Source organism: Mixophyes fleayi, chromosome 3 (genome assembly GCF_038048845.1).
Source record: "Mixophyes fleayi isolate aMixFle1 chromosome 3, aMixFle1.hap1, whole genome shotgun sequence".
Classification (NCBI taxonomy): Eukaryota; Metazoa; Chordata; class Amphibia; order Anura; family Limnodynastidae; genus Mixophyes; species Mixophyes fleayi.
This window is the reverse complement of record NC_134404.1, coordinates 344,773,840-344,797,057: the sequence shown is the minus strand read 5'-3', so window position 1 is coordinate 344,797,057 and position 23,218 is coordinate 344,773,840. Positions and strand designations below refer to the sequence as shown.

The window sequence follows — 23,218 nt, the reverse complement described above, 5'->3', positions numbered from 1 at the left end:
CGTGCACCCCTGGGACCAGGTGACATGCACATGACCTACTCCAGGAAAGCATATCTACCCTGAGTCAACAAGACAAAAAAGGGCAAAACAAGTGCTCTGATCGCCCGGACTAGCCTTCATGACTAACCAACCGGAAGACCAGTCAAGCAAGACTTGAAGCTACCGTGATCCTGTAAACTGGTGCTGAAATAGAAGTAGAGCACAGGGGCTAGCACCCAGCAGGAAGCTAGGCGGATATCAGAGGTAGTTTGTGAAAGAAAACGACTTAGCGAGTCAGCACTGAGACCTGTGAAAACTGCAAGACCCACACCAACTCTTTCCTGTTTCCAGACCTAGAAAACTGGATGAGGAAACGGTCCTCCTGGTTCTCTACCAGGTACTAAGCAGCTCCCTGCAACCAACCTCTGGCCCTAAGGCTAGAATGTTCCAATGCCACCAGCTAGACGATATAACAAGTGGCAGAAGGAAGTCCCCGACCCTTCAGATCTGACCACCGAGTAAAGCAGAAGAGAGGTGTCACCACTAGCTGCCCATGTTTGAGAACCATACCCTGCCAGGAAAATGAAGGGCCCCAGAATAGCTGGAAGCCGCACTGTGTTCAACACTCCCTAGCCCCCATGGGGACCTTGGAAGGGAGAATGACGGGTACGCCCGACCGAAGCCTTAGGGGGTATCCTGGCATCAGAGAACTCCGCTCAAGAGTCTCTAGATTATGAGCCGCGATGGGGAGACCGGATGAATAAATATGGATGCCCTGGGGAAAACACCGAAGTGCCCCCACTATTCCACCTGGGGAGCAACGGACGTTACCATGGAAAGACCATTCGTCCTGGATAATTGCCTGCCTGCCAAGGCTCTCGGCCTTGCACCCTTTTTATGTCGGGAAAATTTACAAATGAGTGGGAACCTAACCCGTTGCTCAGGCTATAACCTGGACGTCTGTTCCACTGTTCTCCCGACACGAGTTCCTCTGAGATACTCTAGAAATGCAAGAGTCGTGGCCTGACAGATTGTTTAGGGACTTCCTGATTAGGACCTTAATGGGCTTAGTGTCCCATCCTGCGAACCCTGAGCACCCGATTGAAACAACAGTCTTCTTGGAAGGACCAAAAAGACTCTGGAACTCTAAGGATTTATTAATCCAGCTCCAGTAACAGACTAGAGCCTGAGCGGAACGGAGTTCAGGACCGAGACCCTGTGGGATCCCAAGTAGGAGCTGAAGAGTAATACATGTATCTGCTGTGACAAACTTGGGTGTTAAACAACGTAGTCTCTGCACCCCGACGTGCCCTTCCAGGAACCAGATGGAGAATTATCCGTGTAGAGATAAAGATGACGGATCCCTCGGAAAGAGTGTATCCAGGCAGGGTACCATCGTGACCCGCAGGGTGTAGCGTTTGCCTGCCCTAACCTCAGCGTCTTGAGAGGTGCAAGATGTGGAATGAAAAAGGCAGAACCCCGAGCCGGAACGGCAATCACTGTTTCGTCAAAGCGAAAAAGACCCCGGAGGCTCCTTCCTAACTGGTACATGTAAGAAGACCTACATGATGTATACTAAGCCAGGAACTTCTTCTATTCACTGCCTGCCAAACTGTGCACAGTGACTACATCCGAAACCAGACTGCCTATTGAAGGACCGCCAGCTTCAAGGAAGGCAAGGATCCCTTTGTGGAACGGTAAGAGGTTGGAATAAACTACACCAACTTCTGGGAATACCACCAGGTATATAGGCTTCTTCCGTAACTGCATCTGTGCAGGTACTATATGCTCCTATGGGAGCCAACAAGGGGCTACAAGATGGGGCACGTTGACCGATGGATTTAAGTCCGTCCTTGACGTGCCTAGTGGAGCTGATTGGAAGAGATGCACTTTCACTCTCAGAGTTTACTATAGACTCCACTGTAATACTGCCAAAGTGAGCAGCTCCGCTCTTGGGACCTCATCCAGAATCCACTGGCTAACTGTTCTGCCCAAGGCTGAATAGCCTATTCCAAAACTCAGCTATGACCCTATAGGGTGTGGAACCTTCTGGCAGCCATCAGATAAGATGAGTTGAGGCTATGTAACACCTCTGGTAAGAGAAAAGCCTACCCTGGCCATCTGCCCTGCGTAGGGATAACAGCCTAAGTGAATATACAAGTCACAAGAGTTGTTAATTCCACGTTACTTTCCATCTATTTTCCATTGAGGAAAAATATAAGAAGAAATTGTGACCTGTGCAATAATTGTATACTTGGCTGTTAGGCAAAGGGTCAGACACCATGCACAACCACTGAGAAGGTGCGGACGGGATCGCAAACTCAAATTCCACAAGGGTCAAAGTGCGCTTAATGCTTAAGCCGAGAATATACATCCGGAGAACGGATGTTACATTTTCGGAATTAATGTCTTTTGTCTGCTGAGGAATGGACCATATCCTGATCGTGACTGAAGAACTCTGAAAATCAAATTCATGCTTACCCCTGGTGAGCAGATGTGGCTGTCTGTGCGGAATCAGATCAGGACGCATAGGCCTTCTGTCTGGTAAGAGGTGTCTGTGGCAGATATGATCTGTGTGATCTGAGTGTGGGTAGTGAGAAAAGGGGGGCTGGTTCACGTACCTTTCCAGACCCTAACGCCACTCCAGTGCGTTCGATCACTCATACCGTTAGTGATTCTTGCCTAGACTGCCATCTCCAGAGTTGCAGACACTGCAGTGGATGCACCTCGTTCACAGGCCTTAGTATCACAAGCTGCACAGGGAGCATCCTGGCTAAGCTGCTAAAAAATCTAACAATATATGTGGCACAGATATAATGCAGCTTAGACGTATCAGCGAGACAGTCTGAAACATAAAATAATGGTAAGTACAGTCACAGAATAGAACTGAATTTCATCACTCTGGCAAATGTATATATAAATATAATGCAGTACCGACAAACCAGAGTGTGGCTTACTGCTGGAGGTGTCCTCCTTCTAGCAATAATACTCAGAGGGTCTCTGACCCCTGGGGGTCCCCTCCTTTTCATGGCTTCTGCGGAACTGCTGACACCGAAGTGGGTGCACCCTGCTCGCAGACTTTAGTCTCATAAGCTGCCCAGAGAGCATCTGGGCTAAGCTGTGGAACAGGTAATATTAAAATATATTTGGTACCGACATGTTACTCAGACGTACCAGCGAGGCCGTATGACACAAACAAATTGTAAGCAAAGGCTCAGAGAATATAAATTAATCATGTCATTAGTACATACTGTAAGTACAGATGGAAAACCTCCTACTGGGGGGGTGCCTTTATAGCCAAAATGCAATGGTAGAATAGGTGATACCAAATAAATTTGTATGTTATGTCTTGGGCACCTCAATTATCCCCATTGCAACATGTACCTTATTTTGGATAGGATGATTAAAATATAATCCAGAATTATGTATGGCACCTGTATATCATCGTACACACATACTAGTGGATGTCTATTATACTTGGAAGCTCCTATGCAGGCGCATAGAAAAGTAAAGGTACAAATTGAGAAACACCAGCATTTTATATCTATTAGATGATCTCTGTAGCATAGAAATTCTTCTAGTCTATATACTAGGTAATTTCTAAGTATTAGACACCGTGTCCCCAGGCTCTGAAAACAGTCCTAGCGCTTGTATGCAAATAGTGACTGAACAGTTAACATTTGTTTTTGTGGAGATAAATCAGTCAGCAATGCCCCGAGGTCTATACACAGCCTGTGTGTCCTATGACCATGGTCACTCGCAGTAAACAAATAAAGACAATACAGAGGTACCGGCAGCTAGAGGCAGAGAGGTTACAGCCTTGCAGCATGATGTCTCTGTTCTGCATAGTCTCCAGGCATGGCCGCCGTCTGTGTTCGGGAACTGGGAAGGAGGTTCCATCCTCCATCCGTCCTCCAAGATGGCCGCCTCCACATCCCGCCGAACAGCACATACAAAGTATGGTTGTCGGCTCTTAAAACGCATCCTCCGCCTATTTTCATGTGCCCAGTCTGCGGAGAGCATTAGGGATGAAATTGCCTCCTATGGAGTGCGATTGTTTCGCTGTCCCCACCGCTCGTTGTCCAGGGGGCGAGGGAGGGGGGGACTTGCCGGCATGTCTGTCGGGTGGAGGAGAGAATATGCAGCCTCACTCCCGCCCATACTAAAGATTAAGGCCTCGGCTGTCTATATGGCCGTTTTAAATTGCAGTGCTGGCTGACCGACTGCTGCCTGTATGGCAGACTTACAATTTGTGGCCCCACTGCTCATTTCTAGGGGGAGACTGCCGGCAAAGGTGCAGGGCAAGTGAGACAAGCTGCAGCTTACCTCGCGCAGGGACCAGGGTGAAGGAAGCCGACAGGCTATTCACCCCTCTGGGTCTTAAGTTCGATCCTCCCGTGCAGCACGTGTAAGGGAATTAAAATTAAAAAAGTGAAAACCTAAATCTAATTAAAGTATAGGCAGGAGCCTATACCAAAGTGACCTAACTCCTAGGCACTTAGAAAAAACTGAGGTCTGGCCTGGAGAGGAGGGGCATAGTAGGGGAGGAGTGTGACAGACCAACAAGTTTATAAGTGCCAAGACTCCCAGTCCACCTACTACACCCCAATGTCTCGCAGTGTCCCCCAATGGCAGGAAAGAGAAAAGATACTTGTTCACTCTCCCATTCTTGGAAGATAAAGGTCATTAATCCGGTAGTCAGAAGAGGTAGCTACCTCCATTTAACCAAAAGCCTCGAACTTGGGAACCAGAGCAAAGATAGACAGCCATGCCAGGAGTCAAGAGGGGAAGATAGAGAAACCTAAGGAATGGAGATCATGAAGACAGGAATGAGAAGGGGTTACGGCTCCATCTGGGCTGCCAAACAGTGAAAAGCAAAGTACTATGAGAACAGAACTTTCTATCAAATCTCTGCAGGATTTCAGGTTTGTGTCTGCCAAAAGCAGGGTGACACTTGAGCAAGACTGCTCTCTTACCTGCAGTAGCAGTGAGGAAAGCCTTGTGCCACTCAGACTGTGCCCAAGCAGACTACCCCCAGTTGGCTTAAGAAGCTTGGTAATTATAATGCAGTGCTACAGAACTTTGGGTTAAATAAACGTTAATATTTTTTATTTAGAAATTTGCCTGAGAGTGAACATACTTTCCTATTTTCCTATATCCACACTATTGGGCAAGGTGATAGGCTAAAAGGTGTCCACTGACTTCCTGTAAGAGCCACTGTGGTTAACTCCGGTTCGTTCCCAGTATTATGACACAGCACAGTCAGGCAAGGGCTCAGTAGAGTTGGCATTTGCACTTATACTACACATGCCATGCTAAGGGTGGCAGAGGTATTCACCACAGTAGATTCCTCACTAATGAGCAACGCTCTAAAATAGAACCCAAAAGTTTGTTTAAAAATAGCTGATGTTAAGTATACTCATTTAGATCAAACACATGGTAAGAATTTTTGAATGAGTCTCTCTCGTCCCCATGTCTCCCACCCCCTCCTCTGTTTTCTCCATATCAACCGATGGTAAGAGCACCCGTGCTTCCTCGTTGTCTACAGCATATGGGCATATTGTGATTAAGAGCCAAATTATGCAGCAGACAGCAAGTCAACAAGATAGCCATCACCTTTGCAGGAGCATACCATCAGATTGATCAAGGCACTTGAACCTGCACTGCTAGTGGCTATATGCGCCTCATTATATCTATGCTGGACAGGACAAAAGTTTAATATGCAAAACTCCAATGACTAAACTTATATTAGGAGTAACTATAGCAGTGCATACATAGCCAATAGCCATCATTTCACCACTGATTCTTCTCATAGAGGGCTGACTGAGGCAGCATGCAGGCGTCATTACACGAGCCAGGATAGCCTACCTGTCACACGCTCCTCACCCACGGCTGCCACCCGATAACCTGAATATCATTCATTCCTCATTTACTGCTTCTTCCCCGGCTGTCAGGCCGGCAATCAGCTCTGCACATGCGCAGGTAATCATCTCACCTGTGTTCACCTGTCCCGCTCATCCATTGGTAACCTCTCGTTTATAAGGCTCCTCCCAGCACCTCTCAGTGCTGGTTCTTTTCGTCAGACTTCTGGCCTGGAAGCAGCTCATGCACTCTGCTGCTGCAAATCACCTATTACCTGCTCCACTCGTTAGTGGTAACTACTGCAGAACATCACTACCATCATTCCAAGTGTGCTGCTGCAAATCACATATTATCTCTCTGTGGATTACCACTGAGCATCACTCAATAATCCTATTCATTTGTGGCTATCTATTGCCTACATTCTCCTCTGTACTTGGTTCACTATCGCTGCTCACTGAGATCTCCCCTAGAGGACCGCGACCTGCAGGGTGGAAGCTGCCAAGTCAAAATTCCCTTGCGGGAACCTCTGGTGAACAACTTCCACTTTGTTCGATTCCGCACCTCAGGGTGAAGCACCACCAATACCAGGCAGAACAGAAGGATCCCACTCATCCTAGTGAATCCTGACATTGCCACTACACACATTTCTCATGTTTGCATCACAAACCACCTTCAAAGGTGAAATGGTGACAATTACTGGAGGTCTCTACCCTATATGGCAAGTAGGTTTCAAACCAAGGTGTGTGCAATCTATGGCCTCCAAGACATTGGGTAATCCTAATAGTTGGTAGAATGCTACCTTCAGCTCATGCCACTCAGCATCCTGGCTAGGAAAGTAGACATACTAAATGTGTGCAACAGTTTAAAAGCACTTAATACTGGAGAAAAACTGTTAAGTCACCTGTGTGAGCCCTGGTGCTGGTGATCCTCCTTCCTCTTTCACCTCAAAGTCTAGCAACATTTGCTCAGCAACCAAAGAATCAAGTAAATTGCCTACAATAGCTATATTTTCACACCCACAGTAAACAACAGGTTTGGGGCCCATTTTTTATGGGCATCATAGGTTTACATAGGCAAATAGCTGGCTTTATTTGGCAATCTAACTTCTAAGAATGACCTCCATTTTTCGAAACATCTACATATATTTTATGCTTTGTGGGCCTGATTCAAACGTAGATCCTGTGTCTCGTGTGAAATTGCTCTGCGCATGCCAAGATAAAGACCTTACACCAGGGAACGCAATTGCATGCAATGCATGTCTGAACGCAATGACACTTCTAACTGCCTACAAATTGAGAGGCAGAATAAGGGAGGGAAGAGGCGGACGCACATAGGCAATATACGATAAGGTCATGCCGAGGTTGAGCGTACGCACATTCATCCAATTCAAGCTCTGGGCAACTCTGAGGTACATGTTTTTTAGCTGTATCACTTGGACCAGGTACATGGTAGGTGTAAGTGCTGACTAATAGTGATGGCTGACAGGTATGCATGCCAGATAATTAATGATTATGGTATTAAAAGTTGTTAATGTATTTAAAAAATTTTTGCCATGCGTTCTGACTTTATGTTGCACATATGCATGTGTGTATCCTGCAGTCTGTTCTGTCTGTCTGCATGCAGCAAGTTAAGTATAGAGCGTACTTATATCCATATTCAAATGGAAACGTTTTTGTGAATTACGCTAGTACTTGATTTCGGGCAGACATGCATGTAAGTTATGTCCCATCTTTTTAAATGACTACCCAAATAATGAAACCAACAAAAACAGAAGTTAAATCAAACCTAAAGTTTAAAGAATCAAAAACAGTCCACTAGTACAAGTGATAGAAACTTTGGGGTTACATTCCTTGCTGTCAAGCTCCGGTCACACAAACGGGTACCTGTCTCGTTACCTGCATCTCATTGATCTTGAAACTGGCATGTTCCAGCATCATCCTTACACCATTCATTCATCTACTGTCAGATCTGCGCAATTGCAAGCTCTGTTGCACTTCAGGACCTCCTCCCTCTTTCTCATTGGCTACCTGTTATTGGAGCACTATTTAAACCTCCTGGATTCACCCGTCTGATGCCTGTTCTTCAAGCTCACTTCCTGCAGCCTGTAGTTCTGGTTCCTGTTCCTTGTGGATTGCCTGCACTCCAGTCTGCTCTCAGTTTGTGGTCTGTGTTGAACTATCACTGCTTCAGTACCTCTATTACCATCTCCAGAGTACTTCATTGTGACAGCCTCGGTTCTCTCATCGCTACCTCTCAGAGTCGCTACTACGTCAGTGACTCATCAGCTGTTTTCCCGAGTTACCTCCGCTACTTCAGTCTGCCCTCAGTTAGTAGCCTGTGTTGAACTCTCGCTGCTCCAGTATCTCTATTACCAATTCCTGAGTACACCATTGTGACAGCTTCGGTTCTCTCACCGCTATCTTGCAGAGCAGCTACTACTTCTGTGACTCATCAGCTGTTGTCCACTATTCTATGTTGTTTTTTTCCTCAGTGACCATCAGTGTATATTACCATTGTTCCTGTGTCTCTACCACTTACCTGCTGGTACTAGTGTTACCTCCTGCATCACTTGGCTCCTCCACATTGTTCTGCTGTTCACTCACACACGGGACCGCAACCTGCAGGTACGGTGCTGCCAAGACCATACTTCCTTGCGGGGGTTCCTGGTGAAAACCACCTACCTGTTAGACTCCGCGCCTGTGGGTGGGCCTAGCCCTGTTCAGCAGAGCTTAGGGATCTATTTCCATTTTTGCCAACCTTGATACTTGTATTGCTGTGATACACTAGGAAGGGTGAGGAGGGTGGGTAAAAATGCATTATGATGTGGGTCAAGGCCTTTCATAATTATGTAACTCTACCGTCAGCAGACCCTTCAAGATCAAGGGGTAAATGTATCAAGTTCCGATTTTGAAAATCCTGCGATTTCCTCGGGACAGATGTATTAACCTGAGATTTGATGTACAATCATCAGAGGTATGTTTCTGTCAAAATCGCGATTTCAAAAGGTCGAAATCCCAACTGGTTTCCACTCTAGCTATACAAGTTTCCAAATGTATGAAGCTGTGATTAAGCACACTCTACCGTGCTTGCTTTAAAATTGCTAGATACAACACGCTGCTTCCTAGCTGCGAGATTAGTAAACACATCACTGTTACACTGCATGTCTATAAAGCTGCAGGACCGGTGGCTGTCAAAACTTTAAAAATAGATAAATGTTGGGGAAAAAAAATGTGTGGGGTCCCCTGTTCAACCACTATTAACCCTAATGCCGCCAGACTACTGCTGGTTGCATGAAAATCTGGGAAAAAGTTGCGTGGGGTCCCCCCGATTTTCAAGCAACCAGCACTAGACAAACCAGCCCGAGGTGGTTGCCACTGAAGCAGAGGGACACACGGCAGGGGTCACCCTGCCATAATGACATACCAAACCCAGGCTGTTCAGCACTGGGCTAAATTCCCTAGGGAGAGTGGTCCGCAAAAAGTAAAATGTGCAAGCCTGCAGGAAAAGAAGCCATGGGCACCACATGACGTTGGGGGAACTGCACTCTACCGCTAGATCCTTTAGGACATGTCACACACCAGGCTCACAGTTTCTGTCACTTACCTCTTCGCTGCCTTTCCAAGTTGTCCCTGTAGTCCTCAGGCTCTGCTGGTTTCAAACCTCTCTGTAAGATGCTGTCCAGTCTGTCTCCACTTCAGAAATCCCTCCAGAATCAGAGTATGGGCGTGGCCATCTTGGAATGGGTCACATGATTCCTCTCAGCCAATCAGCTGATAACAGCCTCCATTTCAGATTCCCTCCAAAATCAGTCCCTGGGAGCTGCAATATTGGATATAGTCACCTGATCCATTTCAGCAACTCAGAGTGCTACTTCTGCCCAGCTGATAGCAGTCTCCCATCAGGAATCAACAACTATAAAGGGACTTCTTGGAGCCCTTACCTGTTTCCGCTACAGTCTTGCTATTTATCCAGCTCTGACAGTGCAGTCTGCATTTTGGCACCAGTCTGATTCCAGCAATCTGGTTCCATTCCATTTACATCATTCCGTTCACATCATTCTGGTAACATTCCGGGTCCAGCAATCCTCTTCCAGCTTTCCGGTTACAGCATTCCTTTTACAGTCTGGTCCAGCATTCCGTTTCCAGTCCAGTCCAGCAATCCAATTCCTGTTTGCTCTCCCCTGCTAGTCAAAAAAACAAGGAGGAATTGTGCACTACTCCTACTGTTGCAAGAGAAGCATTAACAAAGGTATCCCTCCCTAGGAAATAATATTATACTGCAAGTTAAGCGCTCATTGACTCTTGTATTATTCTAAATGTGATATGATACAATTAATGTCTTATACCTTGTATTGGGCTATAACCAGGAGGCTCATACAATCAATAGAATATCATCTATTAATAATTATATCTCAATTTATTAATAGCTTTTTAAAATGCATAAAAACATAAATTGAAATTAAATTAAATACTTCTATTAAACCACGATGTAAACAACCAGACCACTGTCCACATATATCACAGTGTTAATGTTGTAGTACTTGGCGTTAAATATTGTGTACTTGCGGTTTCGATATATCTAGACGATGGCCGGGTACCCAGCGTGCTGAGATCAGGAGATGTTCACTGTGGTCCGTGCTTAGTGGTGCTAGAGAGGAGAGGCGCTTGCGTTTCACTGTGAAATGCATCCGTCACTTCTGGTTCTCGCGTATATGTCCAATAGGTCGATTGTAGACGTGTCCCAACACGCTTCATCCGAGGACTTTCTCAAGGGAAGCGAGTGGATCATATGTCCCTATATATAGCGCTCCCATTTGCCACTCTATTACCGAATTGGCTATTATGGATATGCATTTTTAATACATATAACACAACTGATTCCTTAACAGTGACTGCTAGTGCATTCAATCGGACTATGTCCTCCAGCATCAATATTGAGCATAAAAGGATTGATACATCCATCTACTAACTATGTGGATTCTTTTTCTAACACTCAAATCTAACCTTACTAATGTAGAATCTAACCCTTGAACTATGGACATCTATATTATACAACTACTATAGAATCAATAAAGATGGGCTGCACATTCTTTTAGTTCTCACCCACCCTTTAGCACATAAAAAATAAGTATGTGATTAGCGTACAGATCCAATGATCCACATTATGCCATGCATATTAGCAATTCATAATATACCTATAGTCGGTACTTAATTCTTATATATATATATATATATATATATATATATATATATATATATATATATATATATATATAGTCCTTCAGATATAGAGGAAATTTTGCTTCCATAACAGGCCTAACAGTATCAATATCGCAATATGTTGAACCTATATCTTTCGTATTTGCGTATATACCTGATGTTACTGGTTTATGAACCTACTCCAAGTGAGGGTACATATGCTCTCTTAGAACCCTGGTTGCTTTATACATAAAAGTGTCTCAATACTTAATGGGGTGACCACCATGCCAACCTCCATCTGGTGCATGGTTAACCAGTATACAGAAGGAGACAGTGTTCCTACCGTACTATGTTTTCTCAGGTAGTCCCCTATCCTGTTACTTACCTATCTCCGCCCTGCTTAGCTTACAAAGATCGGACGGGTTTGGGCATAACCAAGGTGGTATGACTTCAGATCACATGTCTCTCCTATAAGTGGACTGGAATAAATGATCAATGCGTAGATGGTGAGCAATTGTGCCTTATAATATTGGTGTCAACCCCTTGCAACCAATAACACCAGGTTCTAGAGATTTCAGTATATAGATAAAACAAATTCAATATTGAGTCCTTTTGGTGTTAGTGTTTTAAGGGTATAATTGCCTTGGTTTCTTTCCTATTTATTTTCTGTATAAGATTACCTCCCCTCCAATTATTAATGATTCTTTTAATGCCAAGCTCCCTTATAGGTACAGTTATGGGTTTCTTTAAAGTGTCTTGACAAATGATGATTGTTGAACCCTATCTTAATATTTCTCAGATGTTCTCTCACCTGGGTTTTGAACATTCTTATCGTCCTACCGATATACTGTTTACCACATTGACATTGTATTAAATAGATGACATTCACACTATTACATGTAATAAAGTCATGAATTTTAAACTTTTCTCCACTCGAGGTTAATTGGTACTCCATAACTAGTTTTGTGCTCCTGCATCCTAGTGCTACACAGTTAGAACACAAACCACAGTAAATTAAACCTTTTGTTGGTGTTTTTTTCTCCAACCAACTGGGTTTGTTAATAACCTGGTGCCTGGTGGTTCGCAAACCTGGTGCCCATCGCCGTGCCTTCCAATTGTAGATAAAAGTGATCATTGAACCAAAAATAGTTGAGAGTTAGAATGAATTCAATATTCTTCATCCTGACGAATATCGAATTCATTCAAACTCACATCTATTTTAGCCAGAGGTCTATTGAATTTTTAGACTTAATCAGAGAGGGCAAGCTAGCCACTAGAACATTTATGAAAACAGCTTCATTCTATCCGATAGCAATCACCATTCCAATTGGCAGCGAAGTATCCCCTTAAGCCAGTTTACACGGGTATGACGAAACTGCACTGACATTCAAGATTATATAAAACAAGGGGCAAGTATGAAACAAAAATTTTTAGAGAAGAGGTATGATGAAGAGTTGGTTAATCAGTCATACTCCAAACTTAAAGATACTGATAGAAACAGTTTCCTGAAATATAAACATAAAAGAAATATGGCTAGATTGCAACTACCGCCTTATACATAAACAGACCCTATTTATTTTGTGTCAAATTATTCCCAAGAAGCCCACCTGATTAAAAAATCATTCGGAAACACTGGCATGTCCTCAAACAGGATTAAACATTAGGGTCTGTATTAACTGATTACCCACAATTTCAGGAAAGTCCCTGATCTGAATAGGACCTTGATATCCAACCATATTCCCAGCAGAGCAGTTATGAACAACCCCGGCTGGTTGGAGGAAAAAACACCCACAAAAGGTTTCTTTTACCGTAGTTTGTGTTCTGTGTAGCATTAGGATGCAGGAGCACAAAACCAGTTATGGAGTACCAATCAACCTCGAGTGGACAAAAGTTTAAAATACATGACTTCATTACATGCAATAGTATGAATGTGATCTATTTAATACAATGTCAATGTGGTAAACAGTATATCGGTAGAACGCTTAAGGACACTCAAAACCCGAGATCATTTGTCAAGACACTTTAAAGAAACCCATAACTGTACCTATAAGGGAGATTCATTTATTGGAATTAAAAGAATCATTAATAATTGGAGGGGAGGGAATCTTATACAAAAATTAAATAAGGAAGAAACCAAGACTATTTATACCCTTAAAACACTAACACCAAAAGGACTCAATGTTGAATTCGATTTATCTACATACCGAATGCTCTAGATCAGGGTTTCCCAAACCCAGTCCTCAGGGCTCCCTAACAGTGCAGGTTTTCTGGATCCCATGTGACATAATTAGGACCACCTGTGGATCTGTTACAATGTGTCAGTCAGTAATGACTACACCTGTGCTCCAGCAAGGAGATATGGAAAACATGTACTGTTGGGGAGCCCTGAGGACTGGGTTTGGGAAACCCTGCTCTAGATTATTGGTTGCAAGGGGTTGACACCAATATTATTAGGCACAATTGCTCACGATCTACGCATTGGTCATTAATTCCAGTCCACTTATAGGAGAGACATGTGATCTACAGTCATACCACCTTGGTTATGTCCAAACCCGTCCGATCTTGAAAGCTAAGCACGGAGGAGATAGGTAAGTAACAGGATAGGGGACTACCTGAGAACACATAGTACAGTAGGGACACGGTCTACTTGTATAGCTAGTCCGATTGTACGCACTAGCAGTCGCTGTTAAGGTATCAGTTGTGTTATATGTATTAAAAATGCATATCCATAATAGTCATTTGGGCAATAGAGTGGCAACTTGGAGCGCTATACATAGGGAAATATGATCAACTCACTTATCTTCCCTTGAGAAAGTCCTCGTACGAAACACGCTGGGGCACGCCTACAATCCTCCTATTGGACATACGAGAAAACCGGAAGTGACGGATGCGTTCCACAGTGGAACGCAGGCGCCTCACCTCTCTAGCAACACAAAGCACAGGCCATGGCAAACATCTCCTGATCTCAGCACGCTGGGTACCTGGCCATCATTTACATCGCACTAGTGGTGACCTCAAGGATTATTTTATCCTAGCTACTGGATTTTATTGCTGAATACAAACAATATTCCATTGAGATAGCAGTGACTGTGACTTATCTGGATCAGTACATTGTTTACACCCACTGCCACTTGCCTCCCATTAGCTAGATTTACCCAGGATTATATGGCTAAGCTTGTCTGTCTTTTATTTATATTCATGATGCCACAATGGTGCCGCTATTTATGTATATGACAGTTAATGCCTCAAATTATAGAAATTTTGGTTTAATAGAAGTATTTATTTTATTTATTTTAATTTAAATTTATGTTTTATGCATTTTAACCAGCAATTAATAAATTGAGATATAATTAATAGATGTTATTCTATTGATTGAATGAGCTTCCTGGTTATAGCTCAATACAAGGTATAAGATATATTAATTGTATCATTAATATTACATTTGGAATAATACAGGAGTCAATAAGCGCTTAACTTGCAGTATAATATTACTCCCCTGCAAGTGTAATCACCATCTGCACCAGTCCATTCACTACATGCAGAGGAACATTATCAGGCCACCCAGCTTTGTCCACGTAGTCACCAGTCCAGCTCCAGAGACACAACCTAGTCTGGGTACAGACAGATCCTCAGGCGTGACAGGACGGGTAGGACCCCGGGCAGTGACGGTCTCCCAGAGGAGCTCTATGTACTGCTGTGGGACCTCATTGGCCTGGACCTGCTAGAGCTGTACGAGAAGATGGTGGTGGAGGGCAGAATGCCTCCTACTCAGAGAGGGACTGATCACGATCCTGTATAAGTGCAAGGGAGAGAGATGTGCTCTTAAAAATGGCGGCCCATCTCTCTCCTCAATGTGAACTACAAGATCCTCACCAAGGTACTAGCCAACAGGCTAAAGGTTGACATTGGGCAGATTGGTCATACGGATCAGACTTGTGGCATCCCTGGTCGCAGGATTGCAGACAGCCTTGCGCTGTTGAGGGCACACATCAAATATCGCTATGCACACGTGGTCCTGCTCAGTCTTGATCAGGAGAAGGCCTTTGATCTTGTTTATCATGATTTTATGCGTAGAGTTTTGTGCAGGTTTGGCTTGGGTGATATGTTTTGTTTTTATGTTAACCTGATGTACCTTGACATTTACAGCTCGGTGTTGGTGAACGGCTGGAAAACTGACCTCTTTTCAGTCATGTCTGGGGTCAGACAAGGCTGCCCTCTTTCACCTCTTCTTTTTGTTTGTTGTATAGAGCTCTTCACGATGTGCATCAGGTGGAATCCAGAGATAAGAGGCATCACCGCATCAGGGTCCAGACCGACTAGAGTTCGCTCTACATGGATGACGTCACTGTCTTCTGCACTTTCCAGCGTTCAGCGACAGCACTCATCCAGACCTGCGAGAACTTCGGCCGAGCTTCAGGGGCAAAGGTCAACTGCAGGAAGTCAGTAGCGAAGCTCTTCAGGAAGTAGCATCTGCCATCCCCTTCACAATCAAGTCGGACTTCATCAAAATTCTTGAAGTTTAGTTTGGTGGAAAGGAGGCGGACCTTAAGTGTTGGGAAGAGAAACTGGCGACAGTCAGACAAAAGATTGGCTTGTGGAGCCTCAGAGACCTTACCATGGAAGGGAAAGCACTGGTGCTGCGCAATGAGATCCTTCCCGTTCTGCAGTACACAGTCCAAGCTTGGCAACCTCTTGCTGCCGTCTGCAAGATCATCAAAAGGTCAGTCTTCCAATTTATCTGGGGCTCCAAAATGGACAGAGAGAAGCGGTCGGTTATGTACAAGGAGTCCCTCAAAGGTGTGAAAGGGATCCCGGATATCCCCACCATGCTGCGAACCTTCTTCGTTTGTAACTGCATCCGCAGAACTCATTGAAAAGAATATTTGCTTTGCTGGGAAGTCCATGTCTCGCTTTTTCCTCCTGCCCCTTTGGAGGACCCTTGGTTGGGACAAGTGGGACAGCTCCTTCCCTTACAACTGGAGTACACCTTGGATTTACCTGGATGTTGGACAATTTGTGAGGGAGCACCATCTGGAGGGACTTCAACCAGACTTGTGGAAGCCAAAAACTGTCCACAAGCTCATCAGAGCGAAAGAAGTCATGGAGTCTGTCCCAGGGCTTCCTGTTGCTACAGCAAAACATATGTGGGACAGTGTGGCCTCTAAGAGGCTATCAGACATAAAGCCATTGCATGTATTACCAGAAGGGAAACAGCACAGCATATTTTTTAGAACTGCCCCACTGCACAGCCACTGTTGGATGCCTTGGAACACGAACTTAAGGACAGTGTGCCCAGGACTTGCCTTTCATACCATTTGGTATTTTATGGATTATTTCCTGGGACCCACACTATTGGGGCAATCCAGGAGGCCTCATTTTGAAGCGGGAGATGACAATCCAGGACTGTTGCAGGCTGATCCACAGTGTGCTATGCGACTATAACACCCTTGACAGTCTTGAGGAAGAGGAAGATTTATTGTTGTCTCCCTCTTCTCCCCCCTATGTGTTTTTTTCATTAAACCCTTGGGCTTGTGTTTCCCCCTCCAACCCATTCCCCATCACTGTTTGAAGTGTTATTGAATGTCATGCCTTATTTATGCACCCTTCCCTATATTTGTGTCTGTGTATGTGAGGGACTTACCTGGAAGCGAGGCATCCAGGGGGCCCCTCGCCACTGCCATAAGCAGTCCAGCGGCGCCCGTGCAGGTGACCGGGATGGGGAACCAATCAGAGTTCCCCACTTGGTTATCTGAATTTTGGCTAATCAAGGCTCGCCGCGGCGTCACGCGGCAATGACATTAGATGTCTGCGTGTCAACGTCTATTTAAGGCGGCAGGAGAAGAGGATGGACGTCGGCTGCCCGGCGGAGAAACCAGCAAGAAGAAGCAAAAAGCCGGCTGCGAGCCAGTGGAGGCAGAGAGCCCTGGTTAGGACTAAAGAGGGACTCTACCTCTCAAGACCCGACAGGACCAAGCAAAGAAGAAGGCGGCAGAGCATTGAGGACGGCAGCGGCGGCTGGGGGGGCCCCGGAAAAGACCCCTGAAGACGCCAGTGTAAGGTAAGACCCTTTTGGGCAACCCTTCTCCCATGGGTCCGCGCCTCTACACAAATCCCTTTCGGAGAGTTGGTTGGTTCTCTTCCTTCATTAGGCACAAGGCCTGTAGGCAAATTGGGCATTAGACCAGTGGTGCAGATAGTGGGCACAAGGCCCGGCCAAAGCTAGGACAGAGGCAGGGTTTTCTTGGGCACAAGGCCCCATTGTTAGTGTAGGGGGCACAAGGCCCCAGCAGTAGCTTCTGGGCACAAGGCCCAATAGGCAGTTGTAGCAAGGCGCAAGGCCCTTGATTTGAGCTAATGCAATAGGCCTGGCAACAGTGCGAGCAGAAGGCTCCTGTTATTGTGTGGTGCATTTGGTTCATTAGGTATGTCACCTGCTACTGCTATTCTTTGGATAGTTCTTCGGCGGTGCAAGACGTCAAGCCCCCATTAAAGGTAGGCTCTTGTTTCCTGTCCCCTCCCCCCTTTTTTTGTTGTATTTGTGTGTTCCTTTGGGAAAGCAGCTAGAACTATCTCACATACAGTCAAGGGTAGGATACACAGCAGTTGCCCGGTCCGTAAGTCCCAGGGGTCACGCAGAGTTGTCGTGCAGCACGTACTTTGCGAGTTCCGACAGGCCCTGCCTTTGGTTCCACTTGGGTGCCTGACGCTGAGTTCCGGCAGGCCTGCCTGACAGTTCCAGCTTAGGCGGTGTTAGCACATGGTTAGGCGGGTCTAGTCTGAGTTCCAGCAGTGGCCGCTGACGGTTCCAGGTGGAGGCGCCTGACCAGGAGGTTCTGTGGGTTCCACCTCTGTTCCTTGGTACTGTGCACTGTCCCCTACACAGAAGACCTACTACTTGGTAAGTCCCCGGGATTTGGGTTAGTGTACATCTCCCAAGCAGAATTACGCACTGGTCCTTAGTTGGATCAGGGTCAGGTGTCCTAGTGTATCCGCTGATATCAGCATACGGGTGGCCTACCATAGTCTCACGGTTAGGGTTGGTGGGAGGCTGGGTGTTGTCATTGCAGGTGATGGAAGGATGCACGGAGGCAGGAGCTAAGGGTAGGAGTTATCCGTTGAGTATAACACTAGGTCCCCTTTGTTCCGAACGGGCTCTTGGTGGATGGAGTACTTGGGCAGGATTCTTCCTAGGCCCTCGTATTTGCGGCGCCGAAGTAGCAGCCCAGAGCAAAACGAGATGTCGGCGACAAGGGTAGAGTGGGCGTCTCTGCCTCGTAGTCGTCACCTCGGACACTGTCCCTGCTTCGAAGTATAGCGGATCTTCACGCTTTGTTTCCGCCACAGGGGTTGTACCAGTAGGCATGCAGGGGGAAGAAAATCAAGGCGAATCTCAGATTAAGAGTTCGCAGACAGTGGGATGGTGTTCCCTCGGGATCAGGTGAGTAACTGGGGTGTAGGATAGGGGATTGTGCTACGTGGCTTTGTCCCCTTTTAGTACCAGTTACACAGTACTTTTGTAGTATATTGTATGATGTTATATCTTGTACTTTATGCCTTGTATTGTACGAAAATGTATGAATGATTATGTTTCACTGTGTACTGTATACACTTGAATGTAATGTACCGTGTGTTTTTTGCACCTTTATACAAATAAAGTTACTTTTTCAATCAAAAAATTTGAACAGTCACCATTGGCTCTTCCTTTCATTTTTAGGTGACTGTGTTTCAACATAAGCAGGCTTTTACCATTTCACTTATGGTTAGGTAAGAGGATTACTAGTATCAATGTTTTAGAGATCACTCCACCAAAAATACTCCTCAGATCAGACAAAACATGGAGAAATTTAAACTCCCTCCTTTTCGGGTATTGGCACAACACTATGGGGGGATTTCCATTTTTTGCGGACTGCGTCCATAAACGTTGTGGGGACACTCCGCAGCGATGTAACATCACAGATTTCTCCTCGCACACCATAGAGGTTAAGTTAATTCCTCCCTATGGCGGGTATTCAATTGTTAGCGAGACAGGTGAAAATCCTGTTTGAAAAAAATATTACCGTTAATACGGTAATTGGCGCATAAATACCGTTAATACGGTAATTTACTCGCTGGATTTCAGCTCGCAGCTCAGGGAGCTGCGAGCTGAAATTCAGCACTAATTACCGTATTAACGGTAATATTTTTCGATCGCGGGATTTTCACCCGTCTCGCTAACAATTGAATACCCCCCTATATGTGTCTTATTATAAATGATACTTATATGTTTTTTAGGAGCTGGGATCTTTGGATATTAAACAAGTCTGTTGTGTGATGTTTTGGGGATATTGCATGGTAACCATGCCATGTGCTCTGCTTTCTTGATATTTTGTTGCTATGTTTCTAGTGTTAAAATAAGTATACCTACATTCAATTTAAATCACACACAAGTTATTTATCTACAGTTGCATTTTATTGTTGCACTTAAAATACTTATTTCAATTTAACAAAAAAAAAGAAAAAGGGAAACAAATAGGATACATATTTTGGCAAAATACTCTTCAAGCCCTTACAATGCATTAACATCATGATAATTTAATTGAATAACAAGCATACCTGTTTTTCTCTTACAGCCTGTTGGAGGATCTGGGCACCACTTATGAGGCTCAACTTCTGTTTAACATTTGTGCTTGCAACTGAAGTTGTAATGACAGAGTCTGATTGCAATTCACTTTGAGCTTGCCCTACCATGCGATAAGACTCAACAGTTTTTCTAAAATTTCTTTTTCTACTTGAGGGATCTTTGCTCTGTGATTGAATTTTGGGTAAAAGCAGTGTGTTGGTTATCTGCAAAGTGCTTCCAGGCATGACTGCTTGAGCAGTAGCTTCAGCCTGCATACTATTGCCATTTATAGCCGTATCACTGGTCTCTGTAATGTTTGTTGGGAGCTCCATTGTCAATAATAAACTGAAAAAGCAAACAGTTATACCACTAAAATTACAAATGTATAATGTACAATCATTTCTATTCAAATGGATATATAATAATGTATCATAGAAAGTTTACATATATTTAACAACTGTATTAACCCCTATTGAATCTAACAGTGATCATTTCTCCAGAAGTGCATTGGACATCATGTGGACCCTGCCCCCACCTAACTCCAGGACCGAAGAATTAGGTGTTGGGATATTAAGTTCACCCTGAGAACCACCATGTTTCAGCAGGGTATGTAGGACCTCACCACTTAGGTAGAGGCCATAGAGTAGGCCAGAAGACTCCTGGCTCTAGACAGCTGGTAGTTACTGCAACACTAATTGGAAAACTATCAATTTCCCCTGGTCACATAACCACTCCAGTAGGGCTAGGGAAAATTGGAAAGACGGGGAAGTGAGGTTATTTTTATTAAATCTTACAATTCCCGGATTCCCATTCCACTGGAGGAACTAAGCTAGTAAAACCATGAGCTGTATAGCCACTCTGGTGCAGTAATGGCCACATTCAAATCTCTACTGCAGCAAATCTCATGTTCCAACACAAAATATTAAAAAGAAAAATATTTTCACTTTCATAATAATATAATATAGATTATATTAGAAATTCCCTTTTTTACTGTTTGTACCTATGATAATCTCATATTGCCTATTTTTGCATTCTTTATGACATTTTAATCCAAACATAACTAGTAAACAAGGAAAGAAAAGAAACAGAAGCGGTTGTATAGTAATCAGTGCATTGTGTTGCACTACACTGATCCTGGGACTGCCTCAGAAATTAGGGTTATCCTCCCCCCAACATTGGAAACGTCCAAATTGGGACATTGCCAACAGGAGCAGCGACCGCACCCTGGGAAACCGTCTAGCGCTTTTGAACTACCAGGCAGCCCCCCAATATCCCTCCTTAATACACCTTTGAATTGCTAGGGGTAACATACCAGTCTGGGGTCTGCAGGACATACCTCCTAAATTCCTACCAAACACAAATGTGCCAACCACATGGGTGACATTTAGATCGGGAGGGTCTGGGTGACTATTATACATTTACATTACATACAGCGAATGAGTTCAGCAGCTATAACACAATATGGCTTTATACAGTCTGTACTGTAATATGTATCTATGTATGTACCACACACTATGACAGTCACCAGACTACACACCCTGCTCTCCCTAGTTACGGGTATAGTGACATTACATTATATAATATACTAAGCCTGTGTCCCTCCCCCTCCTCTCCCTCTCCCAGCACGATGACCGGCATCACTCGCACCTCACCCTTCTCCTCCCGCCGCCGCGCACTGACAGGAACCGCCTCACCGAACTCGGCGGAAAGATATCAATACCGACCACGGCCGGCCGTGTAGGACGGCGATATCTTTTACAATTACGTTTTATCCCATTGCACACAAGCTGCGGGTGTGATCGGGTATGTCTGGGATTCGGGGATCTTGTGCTGCTATAATAATAAAAAAGAGGGACTCTCTCCCGCGGAAGCAGACGGATTCGGGGACGCGGTGCAGTGATTTAGGCGGGAGCTGCCAACTGTCACTTCCCTCAGCAGTGTGACTACATGTTACATGTATGTCATATTACACAGCTGTTACCTGTAACATACCAACAATTATATGTCTGTATGACCCCTGCAGTCCAAGGCTGTGGGTGACAGTCCTAAATGTATCATTGAATGACGGAAATCTACAGCCTATAAAATATATGGCACAGTTACATGGGTGTATTATGTCACTGTAGATTTCACACATTTAATAAATAATAAATAGGGAGCATAGAATAATAAAAAAAATATATGATTTAAAGCCTCAAATAAAATTGGCTCAAAAAAAAAAAAAATCCTCAAAATAATATGTTGGATATAGGTCCAGAAAAATAATAAAAGTTGTAAACAAACAAAAGGGAAAGAAAAAAATCAAATCAAATTGGTAAAATCAATAAACACTCTCCACATGGGAGTAATGTTACGGAGTGACAGTGGACTCCATAGCAAAACTTCAATAGGAACGTGCTAAGGGGCTTATTCAATTGTAAAAAAAAATCACCGTGTAGTGTCCCGGAACGGCAGCGACATATTACGCAGCATATTTTTTTTTGTGTGAAATATCAGCTCACTTTTGCTTCCACCCCATAGAGACATGAGCAAAAGTGAGTGTTACTTTTTGCAGTATAAACGGTAAAAATGTGCAGCCGTGATGTTCCTCAGAGCATCGCAAATAATTGAATCTGCTCCTAGTTTCAAACTGCATTTATTGAACATAAATCTGTGATAAAACGGAAAATTATGGTCTTACAAATACCTGTGGAAATGCATGTGCCCACAATTGAAATTAATGTCACTTTTCAAGTGCATTGACGTGAATTAAACGCACTATATTGGATCAATCAGTATTAAAATAAGTATTATAGTGTAATGCAAATTAAATGCACATAACAATGCAAATCTGTACGACTCATTACAGACTTATTACATGCTCTTAAATTGTGTCAGAATGTAATTTTAAACGTAGACATTTACACCAGTGTGTACAGATAACTACTATAAAAAAATATGGTACATTTAAGATCACACATAGTCCTCAGTGTGTATATATATATATATATATATATATATATATATATATATATATATATATATATATATAATGTTATTGTTTTAATGTATTGTACGGCATGTGATATCATCAGCTGCATATGCTAACCATGTCCACAATATCCAACTCAGTGCTCTAATTTGTGTGCGGTGAATAGAACATACAACATGCTTGGGCCGTGTACAGGTCTGAACAGATTAGCAAAAACAACTTTTTCCTCTCACGACTCCCCCCTTCTTAACTTGTGTGGAATACATATGTTGACATCTCCTCTTGGGAGCGTGGCATGAGCTGTGACATCATAGTGCTACACTCCTTGCCCATCACTGACATGGAGGAGCAGTAGCAGCGCCCCTCCATATCAGTGGCTGCGCATAGTAAGGGGGCACCTCATGTAAAGATGCATTATGTGTCACTCATTCAATAATTTAGGTGTCTCCTATGTCCTGGCGCTCTAGGCGACCATCTATGTTTGCCTCGTGGTGGTGCTGGCCCTGCTTACTCTCAACTCTGAATCAGCTCTGTGTATTTGTAACTCATGATGCAGCACATTTCCTAACTATAAATGAACACAATCAGAATCTCCTTCTTGTTGCAGAA

General features: G+C 44.2%; 1 protein-coding gene across 1 annotated transcript in view; it reads right to left on the bottom strand.

The window, feature by feature from the left end:
• The window catches only part of DNAH8 (dynein axonemal heavy chain 8), a 354,390-nt gene extending 332,558 nt beyond the window's left edge, over window positions 1–21,832 (bottom strand). Inside the window, exons 1-2 of the mRNA XM_075204457.1 lie at window positions 21,286–21,832; window positions 19,632–19,983 (exon numbers count right to left, since the gene is read on the bottom strand). Coding sequence (XP_075060558.1) covers window positions 19,632–19,970 — 339 coding nt within the window. The 5' untranslated portion in view covers window positions 19,971–19,983; window positions 21,286–21,832. The remainder of the gene's footprint in view (window positions 1–19,631; window positions 19,984–21,285) is intronic.
• Between the last annotated feature and the right edge of the window lie 1,386 nt (window positions 21,833–23,218).